Here is a 10,488-nt window from a genome sequence, read left to right on the forward strand (position 1 = left end):
ACGACTTTGTGATCATTTTCGCGAAGGGTACCAGCATTAGTCACGCCGACGCCCTTTCAAGGCTCCCCCTTCCCGCGAAAACAGAAGACTGTGACCAGGTTAACTACTTTTCGCCGCTCGATCATGTTCCGACCAAAAAGCCGAGGTAGTAGGGTATCCTTTTTGGAGACCAAAAAGGATACCCTACTACCTCGGATCATCGAACTCACGAAACGAGGATGGCCTAAGAAAGTACACGATCCGGACTCAATTCCCTTTTTCCAGAGAAGAGAAGCGTTGTCTACCGACCAGGAATGCTTGGTATGGGGCACGAGAGTGGTCATCCCAAAAGCATTGCATGACGTCATCATCCGTCTTCTACACGAAGGGCACCCAGGAGCATATAAAATGAAGATGCTGGCGAGACAGCATGTCTGGTTGAATGGATTAGACGCTGCCATTGAGAATCTGGTGCGAACGTGCGACGTCTGTCAAGCAACGCAGAACAACTCCCCCCGTGCTCCGGTCCAACATTGGCCGTTGGCTACTAGGATCTTCGAACGCGTGCACTTAGATTTCGCACAGAAAGATCAACCCAACATACTGATCCTAGTTAATGACCACTCAAAATGGCTGGAAGCCATTTTAATGTCGTCTACGACCTCTTGGCACACCATCGAAAAGCTTCAGATGATATTCTCGCAATTCGGGTTGCCAGAGGAAGTGGTCACAGATAATGGACCACAGCTGGTGTCTGAAGAGTTCAGATCCTTCATGCGTGAAAATGGAATCTTGCACACGACAACTCCTCCTTACCACCCGGCATCCAATGGACTTGCCGAACGCGCAGTTCAGACGGTTAAGTAGTCCCTTCTGAAACAGGTGCTGGAGGACAGGGAGCGGGGTGGAAAAAGGAGCATGCAGCTGAAGCTGTCAAACTTTTTGTTCCAGTACAGTACAACTCCCCACGTGGTAACTGGGAAGACGCCGGCAGAGCTCTTTCTTGGGCGCTTGCCACGGACACGTCTTGTATTGTTGAAACCCGGTTCTGCTTCTTTTCGGCGAGAAAAACAATGAAGCCAAGAAGACCGTTGACACCCACCAGGCAGGGCCGAGGGAGTTCAATGTCGGAGACAATGTGTGGGTGCGAAACGTGAGAGGGGAGGAAACGGGATGGGCAAGAGGAAAGGTGACGAAGAAAATTAGTGCTCTTACATACTTGGTGCGAGTCTTTAGTAGGATTCGTTTTGTACACCGTGATCACCTGAGGCCAAGATCCCAAGATGGATTTGATACTGAACGGAGCTCGCAGGTGGACCACGGTGAGCCGGCAGCATCCACGGATTCAGATGACTCGGACTCGGAGCCTGAGAACCACTTCAATAGTCATGACGATGACGAACCTGGTGTGCCCGCTCCTTCTGTAAGGCACAGCACGCGAATAAGTACGCAACCCGACAGGCTTACTTATTACCTGGTTGGTAGACCAAGTTGAAGTGTTGCTGTTGTACTGTGTAACGTGTGTTTTGGATTAGTGTGGGGTAATGTAGTAACTGAATGATTTACCTCCGCTAGGAGGGCGTCGCGTGTTTTGGTCTTCTTCTTCTTTGTCTCACAAAAAAAAAAAGCCCCGTGCAGTTGGAACGCGGGTGCGATCGAAGCCGGGTGTCTGTTGTCTGGATCTCGGTCGACGACCACCGAGGCGAAGTTATAACAGTTATTTATACCCATTGTGATTTAGCTGCCTATACTTTTTCGTATGGTTCCTTTAGTTGTCTATAAGTTTTTGTATGGTCTGCTATAGAGATCTTTATGGCTACTCTTTGGACCTTTTTAGACTACATTTTAGAGCAGCCTATGGCCTTTCCTATGGTTTCTCTAGCTGCCCATTGATCTCTGTATGGTCCCCTATAGCTCATTCTATAGCTCGTTCTACGGATCTCTATACCTATCGTGCTATAGCTGCCTATGGCTTTCGCTATGGTTCCTTTAGCCATCTATATACTATATAGCTTCTTGTATGGTCTGCAATAGAGATCTCTATGGCTTACTGTATGCATCTTTTTAGACAACCTAACTTAACAACCTAGCGGTTTTCCTGTGGTTTCTTCAGCTGCCAATTGCTCTCTGCATGGTCCGCCATAGCTCAATCTATAGTTCGTCATATGGCTTCCTATACCCATCGTGCTTTAGCTGGCTATAGCTTTTCGTATGGTTCGCTTTGCCCTCAATAGCTTCTAGTGCGGCCTGCTCTCGAGATCTCTAGGGATTACTCCATGGATCTTTTTAGACACCGTGCTATTGCATCTTATGGAATTTCCTGAGGGAGTCTTTAACCGCCTATTGCTATATCTATGGTTCGGTATGGCTCATTCTATAGTTCGTGATATGGTTCTCATTACCAGTTGTGCTTCAGCTGCCTATAGATTTTCATATGGCTCCTAGCCGTCTCTAGCTTCTTGTACGGACTGCAATAGAGATCTCCATGGCTTACTTTACGGGCCTTTTAAACACCGTGCTATAGCAGCCAATAGCTTGTCCTATGGTTTCTGTAACCCCCTATTTCTCTATTTATGGTTCGTTAGAGCTCAGTCTATAGTTCGTCATATGGTTCTCTATACCCGTCGCTCTTCACCTGCCTATAGCGTTTGCTATGGTGGCTTAGCCTCTATAGCTTCTTTAATGTCTCCTATAGATATCTCTATCGCTTACTCTGGGGATCGTTTTAAACATCGTGCTATAGCAGCCTATGGCTTTCCCTATTGTTTCTTCAGCCGCATATTGCTCTTATTATGGTGCGCTATAGCTTAATCTATATTTTGTCGTATGGTTCTCTATACCCGTCGTTCTTCAAAAAGCTATAGCGTTTGCTATAATGGCTTAGTCTCTATAGCTTCTTTATTGTTTCCTATAGAGATCTCTATCGCTTACTCTAGGGTTCGTTTTAAACACCACGCTATAGCAGCCTATGGCTTTCCCTATGGTTTTTGTAACCGTCTATTTCTCTATTTATGGTTCGTTAAAGTTCATTTTATAGTTCGTCATATAGTTCTCTATACCCGTCGTTCTTCACCTGCCTATAGCGTTTGCTATGGTGGCTTGGTCTCTATAGCTTCTTTATTGTCTGCAATTGAGATCTTAATCGCTTACTCTAGGGATTGTTTTAAACACTGTGCGATAGCAGCCCTCGGCTTTCCCTATTGTTTCTTCAGCCGCCTATTGCTCTTATTACGGTGCGCTATAGCTCATTCTATATATTGTCATATTATCTTCACCATCGGGCTATAGCTGCCTATTGTTATATTTTTACCGTAATTGTATGAAATCTGAAAAAAACAAAATTGTTTCTATACATTTTAAAATAACACTACAACCTCGTAGTCAGGTATGAAATTAGGTTGGACATCTCAAATATATTTAAGAGGTTTGGAACTGAAGAAGCCTATTTAAAACAAAATAATTAAATAAACGCCCTGGGTTTTGCAAAAAGGCAGATAAACAGACACAAGGGATTGCTTTCAAATCTCGTTGAACTTTATTGCACACAGCCTATTTTGTGAACAAGTACAAACAAAGCAATCTGTAATACTTGGAGAGGTACTACTAACCTGTCGAAAAATTGAGAGGCTTGCAAAGCAAACAAGAACCAAAGGTAATTCCTGGGTAGTGTCTTGTCTCCCGGGAGTCGGCAGAATGTTTTCCCCGAAATTCTATTGGCAGTCGCTACTCAGTGGCGCTGCAATGAGTTCATCGAACGACGTTTCATCGACAGATCGTTTGATCAACACGGGATGTTTCATAAACAACTTAATGATTTGCTGCAGACTCGGCAAGAAGTGGCGTGAACGGGTGGGCCGGGTAGGTGAGCACGTGCCTCAGGGATACAGGCGCGACGAAATCCACCTCCAGCGCGCAATTCGCGTACTGTGTGTTGATGAAACGTTAGTGTCGACGAAATGTTTGTCCATAAAACATGTATCCACGAAACGGTGTCCAGGAAGCGTGTTTTAACACAACGCAGGGAGATTAAGGAAGTCAGTATTCTACCTGCTGCTGCCATATGATTTAAGACAGCTAATGGAAGGCGACTGCTGGTAGAATTTCGGGGAAACTATTTTCCCGGCACCCAGGAGAAAGACACTGCCTAATTCTAGAGGGAATTTGGAAGAGTACCCGTAGGAGAACGGTCATTGTCGACGAGTTGGTTGCAGCGCACTTACTTGAAAGATCTAATCCGATATATATGTCCACACAGGCACTGCAGAACAGTTACTCAGACACAGAAACGAGAAGAAAGGGATTCGTGAAGATTCATTACAATTTACCTCAAGATGCCCTTTGCGGAACCGAACGCTGAACGCATCAGAAGAATGGATGGTGCTTCTTTGAACAAAACGCTTGTTGCCGATATACGGTTAACACGTTTTGATCGATATACCATTTACCACAAAAGCGAAATCCACACCAGCCCGGCGGCCCGCACCACACTCGAAACTAGGTCCGCAAAGCAGCAGGCATCTCGTGATTGGCAACGGCGAATGTGTCATCTGTAAAACCACGTGATCACGCTCTTCCCGGTACATGCGCACAGAAAGCGGAGTGAAGTGACAAACAGTGTACGGTTTATTAGTCCTGCTAGTGCGAACGTTTTACCCCGCTTTCAGTTTAGTAAGAGAGAGAAAAAGAGGGAAGGAACTTGGGTACGCTAACAAAAACTAATCTTCAGGGGCATACTAATAAAGAACACGACGAGAGGATGTGTCACCTGTATCCTCTTGAAAGTTCGACCCGCGGTTGAAAGTGCGGTGGATGCAATGTCTGACCTGCTTCAGGCAGGTGCCGTGTTCTGAGTTATCACCAGCTTCGAGACTGTAGTCACGTGACCCTAAACGGAGGCACGATTGGAGTAAAGCGCGCATAGTGTCTGGTCTGCTGTCAATACCGAGTGAACAGGACAGCTCCACGCTGGCCAGTTTTTGGACATCCAAAGAAGCTCCCCAGCCCAGATGTGAGTTAAAGCTGGGCAAGTTTGAAGATACCATGTTTTACGCGCTGTAGCCCATATTATAATTTAAAATAAAAAATAAGCCGCGAATATTTTTGGCGAACGATGTACATAACTGAGAAGAAGAAAACCCTTGGTGAAAACAGCAACAGCGTACGATTTATTCTTCGACGTTTCGGCCGGAGTCCGGCCTTCGTCAGAAAGAACTTTTACAGAAAAAAAAATTGTAATAGTAATAGTCTTTATTTGCTCAGGAGAGCCGCGGCACCACAGAAAGGCAACAGCCCGTACCAAGGAGGCCCGCGGTGCCGCGTCTAGTGAAGGGGATTATGTGATGATGTAATATACAAGATGAAAGTGCTGATGATTAGGATATGTGTTTTAGGCCTAACAGCATTCTTCGCGGTTGTGGTCTTCGCGGTGCTGCCATTGGCTGCTTACTTCTAGCAGGCCGGTCTCAAGCACCTGGAGTGGGCTCCTCGCGTGTCCGACTTGCATAGTAGCCGGCCGAATTACCGGCGACGCAGGGAATCCATCACCCCCGCGGGCGGGCTCCAGGTGTTGGCTCCAGTGTTGGCCGAGCGGCGGTCTTTACGAAAGCGGGCCTTGGAGTCTTTCAGCTTGCCGTCCAGCTTGTAACTGAGCAGCCTGAGCACCATGTCTATCGAAGACATGGTGTGTGCCACTGGTCCGGCTGGCTTTCGGACGATCGAAAAGACACGTCTTACGCCCAGTTGGCTTCTTCTTCCTTTTCCTTTTCGTGCAATTGGTTTGCACTTTATGTTTATACAGCCTTGATGGAGATGCGCCTCAACGGGTAATCGCTCTCTTAGCTGTAGACAAAAAGTCATATTTTTCTATCATGATGTGCAATAAAACGAAAGGCGATAGGTCTGGCAAGGTGTCCGCATTGCGGGTGAAATGGCGGCTTCGCTTATGTACTTGAGGACGGAAAGGCGACGTGGTAAATTCTCATAGTCGTCAGGGTTGGCGTCCTGAGTGCCGGTGACGACCGCTACCATTCTTCGATTATCCGTGAAGTATGTGTGCAAGGGAAGTGGAAACTTCTAAAACCACCCAACATTACGTGTAGTGGCTGAATACTGCCAAAGTAGGATTCCCCATAACGCAAGTAATGTTTCAAAACAAGTGTTTCAAGCAGACGACACGAAGATTTTCAATTCGTCGTGGCATTTTTGGCGGGACGCAAGGGCAGCCCTCTCTGCTCTCTTTGCGCGGCACGGCCGGCGGAAAGTTCCGACTTCCCTCTCCACGCGCCAAGAGGGGAGAGAACAACATTTTTCCCTAATTTCGCCGACGAGAGCCCACGTGGACGAAATCTCTGTAACGCTTCGCCCCTAAAGCTGTCGCTTTAAAAACGTATCACGAAGCAAGAAGCGGGAACAAAAAGAACAAAGCCTTGTGTTTCTTGAGCTGTCAGTGACATCAGCTGTATCGCGCTGACAAAGACCGGGGTCACAGAATGCGTTGAACTGCGATGCCCATGAAGTTTGTGGTTGCGCTAGCGTAATCACACACAGGCAGCATGTGCAATAATCCCTTCAAGCATAGTAGCTCTACACATTCTGTGTTTTCAGGCATTTGTAAGCATGATCTAGCTAGTGTAAATTTTTATTAGCTTTATTTCTTTCGTTGTGGTTTCGCCCGGAATCGGTCTAATTATTTATCGCATACCAATGCGTGCATATTAAACAACAGAAAAAAGACAGTACTTGTTTAATGCTTTATTTTATTAGGTTTAAGCGCTTCGTCGGGCGTTACTGCCGCTAGATCACCCATGTTCTCCTTAGTCAACGGCTGGGCATTTAGTTTGACCCTGAAAGGGGAAATGTGATTAAGTTTCTCTTGAAACGTGTACAACGCTATGAAGATCGCGGATTTGAAGATTAATACAGTGTTAACATTTGCTAAATTAGGCTGCAGGGTGAATACTCCGCGAGTACACCGATACTAGACGTGGAGCTTTAACGAATGCATCTGTAAGTGTGACTGTTAAATACGGTACATTAGAACTAGAAGAAGAAAGATGCAAGTGAGCTAATTGGCATATGAGACAGCTTAAAACCTGAAGCGCAGAAATACAAGCAATGAGAGTAACATCCATGGGTAAGGTAATAATACAAAAGCGGTTATCTTTATTTAACTTGGAATAACATAAGCTCTCAGTCGCAAGTGCCTATCGCGATGTCGAGATTGAAACATATGCTCGTCAAAATTTCTGTTTTAGTGGAGATTCATAGGCAAAGGACTATCTATATAAGTATGACAATAGCATAAAGGCACACACTTGACTCCAAAGACTTTAGATTGCATGATACAGTTTACAATAAACATATGACGTGCCTGCTCGTCTGGCAGATATGGTTTTGTTTAACTCGCGACATTGCTTGGCGAGTGTTACTGAATCATTGGCGAGTATGCTTTCAGCGCCTTGATGGCTAGAACTTGTGATTTCCTCTGCTGGAAAACAACTTAGATTAGGCGTAAAACTGCGTTTATATTTTTGATATTAATTTGCTTTCTTGACTTCAATTACATAAAAAAATAACCAGAATTATTAGAGGGCTTATACGAGAAACCCCTTAACACTCACAATATTTTGTTCAAACATGCCGGTTGGAATTGGTAGCCATTATAGCCTTCTTATGGCTTTCGGACTTCAATATTTGGTACCCGATTCTGATTAGATCATTTTCATGTAAGTGAGCTTCAGCAGTTGTAGCAAAAACTGTTTTAACAATAGGCCTCAAACAATATTAATGATAATCAAGATTTGATTTATGATTTAAGATATCAACATTTAAAACTATAAATATTCTGTTTTTCGTATTCCCCTCTCCCCATATACAAGTGGATTACTAGCATTTCGTTGAACACTAATAAGGTAGTATTTTACTGAGATAGCAAACATTTACAACATAATAAAGTGGTTATGATTTTCAAGACTGCACTCAATCTTCACCTATTATTAGCAACGTGCTCGACCGAAAGCGTCACTGTGATCGGCTTTTCATGATTGCCCAAACCACGGACATAAATGGCAGTGTCATAATGTGAACTTTGACAGTATTTCTTTGAGAATGCGAGAGCTCCTAACTTCACATGGGCTTTATTACACACAATCAAACCTTTCGTCTGAAGTGATGGCACGTAGCCTGGATCGCATCTAGTGACGTCACGGCTAGGCACGGCTGGACGTGATGTCACGGATGGAAGCCACAAGAAGGCGCCACCGAGACATCTAGGCGCTAATAGCCATTTTGTTGACAGGAAGCGTAAGGAAGTGTTTTAAAATTCGCGTAAGCGTGGATTTTGTTTGCTGCGTCACACACCGTAAAGCTCCATTACGGAATATCGGTTTCGTTTGTTACCCGCTTTGAAAAACGAAAAAAAAACAAAAACTTACCGTATGGGCACGAATCTTTGCAGCACTCTTCGGATCCGAAGTCGTTATAACCCTTACCACATCCGGTGTATGACACGCATTTGTTGGAGTTCTTGTCAAAGTACCACATTGTTTTAGCAGTCCCGGCGCAAGATGAGATAGCATGGGGTGCCCTGCAGACACTCTCTGCAGAAAGGTTCGATAAAGCATCAAAGATTAATAAAATCATTATATACACATCTTTAATATAGAAACAATTACGGATGATCACTTTTCCACCAAGTTTTATATTTAGGTAGAAATGTAAGACTCGTCACTGTTGCTGATAAAAGATACCAGATGAAGAACCTTTGACCAAGCCTCTCAGTAATATATGGTAAAAAACTGAACACTGCCTCGAATTTTCACTCCGATATTACCTTTAAAAAAGGAATGTCCGGGTGTGTAATAGCAGTATTCAAGTGAAGATTGAATTAAAATTCACATTAATTTACGAAAACATGAACGAGTATTCTAATAGTTTTTTTCCTTTTTTAATAGGCAATTTAATGTACCTGCAATCAAAACTTTTAAATGCGGGGTCTCCTTGAGATTTACGCTGCCATCATGGATGATGAAACGGGGAGGAGGGATAATTCTTTAGGGAATGGTCCAAATAAACCAGGCAAACAATATATATAAATATATATATATATATCAGGCACGTAGCCAGGCTTTTGTTTTTTGGGGGGGGGGGGGCGCCCATGACAAAATCCTGCATAAGGGGGAGGGGGGAGACGAGGTCCCAGCAAAATGGAAGCTTTCGGGGGAGAGGCCCGGGCCCCATGGGCCACCCCCCTGGCTACGTGCCTGATATATATAATGGGAATGAGTGAAGATTGACAACTGTAGCCGTAGTAATATTGCGAACGAAGAGGGGAGAAGGTGAATATTGAATTATATATATATATATATATATATATATATATATATATATATACACACATACATACCCATGCCCTCGTGAACTCCTCACTTTTTTTTATACGAGAGGTCTATGCAACTAAAGACGAAGACTATTTTGTAAAGCACAATTTTGATCAGTCAGCATTTGGCCGAGGCATACGACATTTAATCGTTATTGATGTGAATTGTAATCAAATATGACGCGTGATAGAAAAGCCTGACAACTGGGATGGCGATGGCAAGCTCGAGCAGACTCTATATTAGAATACAAAGTTCTTAAATAATGCAAAACAATTGGGGAAGAGACTTACCAGGCAGCAGCGCAATGACACACACTGCTGAAGCTAGGAAGCAAAGGGCTGCAATGGTTGCCTTCATCTTGGACGGTAGATGCCGAAGATGTGGTTAGCGATTTCTGAGTGTGTATTTATAGGGATCCACCCGCAAAGAAAAAGTCAAAGATTCATAGTTTCTTTTTTGTTTTTTTCTTCATACAGAGGGACAATGCCCTTCACACGCTCTGTTCTAGAAGTCTGTGACTTGGAAATATTTACAACAATTGGATATCACGCTGACAATCTGTAAAAGTGAAAATAATGTTTGCGTCACACGCTGCAGGTATTTAATCCCACCTGCTAAAGTCATTCTACTTTTTTAATTTTTTTTAGGGAAAACATTTTGAAGGATAATAAAATAAAGCTTCACAATAAAAATAAAGATTAAAAAGTTATAAATCTTTTTTTCTTTGTACATGACGAACGATATCAGCCAGCATGTGCGTATAATAACAATGCCTGTGTTCCCTGGGAAGGGAATCCTAAGTTGTATGCCTTGCCGATGACGTAGAGTCTCTAGGCAAAAAAATAGTCAAACATTTTCGTTAAACTTTGTTTATATTTGATCAAAGTGTAGTAAAGCGTAATTGTCCTGACTGGATCCGTTCAGATTAATCACACGAATATTGTTTCCTAGTTATCGCTCAATATTTATCCTCAAAATCTCGCGTAATAAATTGTTGATATGAACTTTTATGCACACTGATTTTTGAAAACATGTAAACTGCTGCCAGCAAGAATGTTGATAGAGTGTTTAATACATTTAGAAGCATCAATGATTTAAAGAAGACTGCAAAAATATATATTGGTATATATTT

General features: G+C 43.6%; 1 protein-coding gene across 1 annotated transcript; it reads right to left on the reverse strand.

Moving 5' to 3' along the window:
- Nucleotides 1-6,721: 6,721 nt before the first annotated feature.
- On the reverse strand, nt 6,722-9,713 carry LOC120846777. The gene is made up of 3 exons (XM_040218652.1): nt 9,647-9,713; nt 8,412-8,576; nt 6,722-6,867 (listed from the first exon to the last, which is right to left on the reverse strand). Exons 1-3 carry the CDS (start codon nt 9,711-9,713, stop codon nt 6,722-6,724), a joined length of 378 nt encoding a protein of 125 aa, XP_040074586.1.
- Nucleotides 9,714-10,488: the final 775 nt, after the last annotated feature.

This window comes from Ixodes scapularis, unplaced genomic scaffold (assembly GCF_016920785.2).
Source record: "Ixodes scapularis isolate PalLabHiFi unplaced genomic scaffold, ASM1692078v2 PGA_scaffold10__122_contigs__length_95168666, whole genome shotgun sequence".
Lineage (NCBI taxonomy): Eukaryota > Metazoa > Arthropoda > Arachnida > Ixodida > Ixodidae > Ixodes > Ixodes scapularis.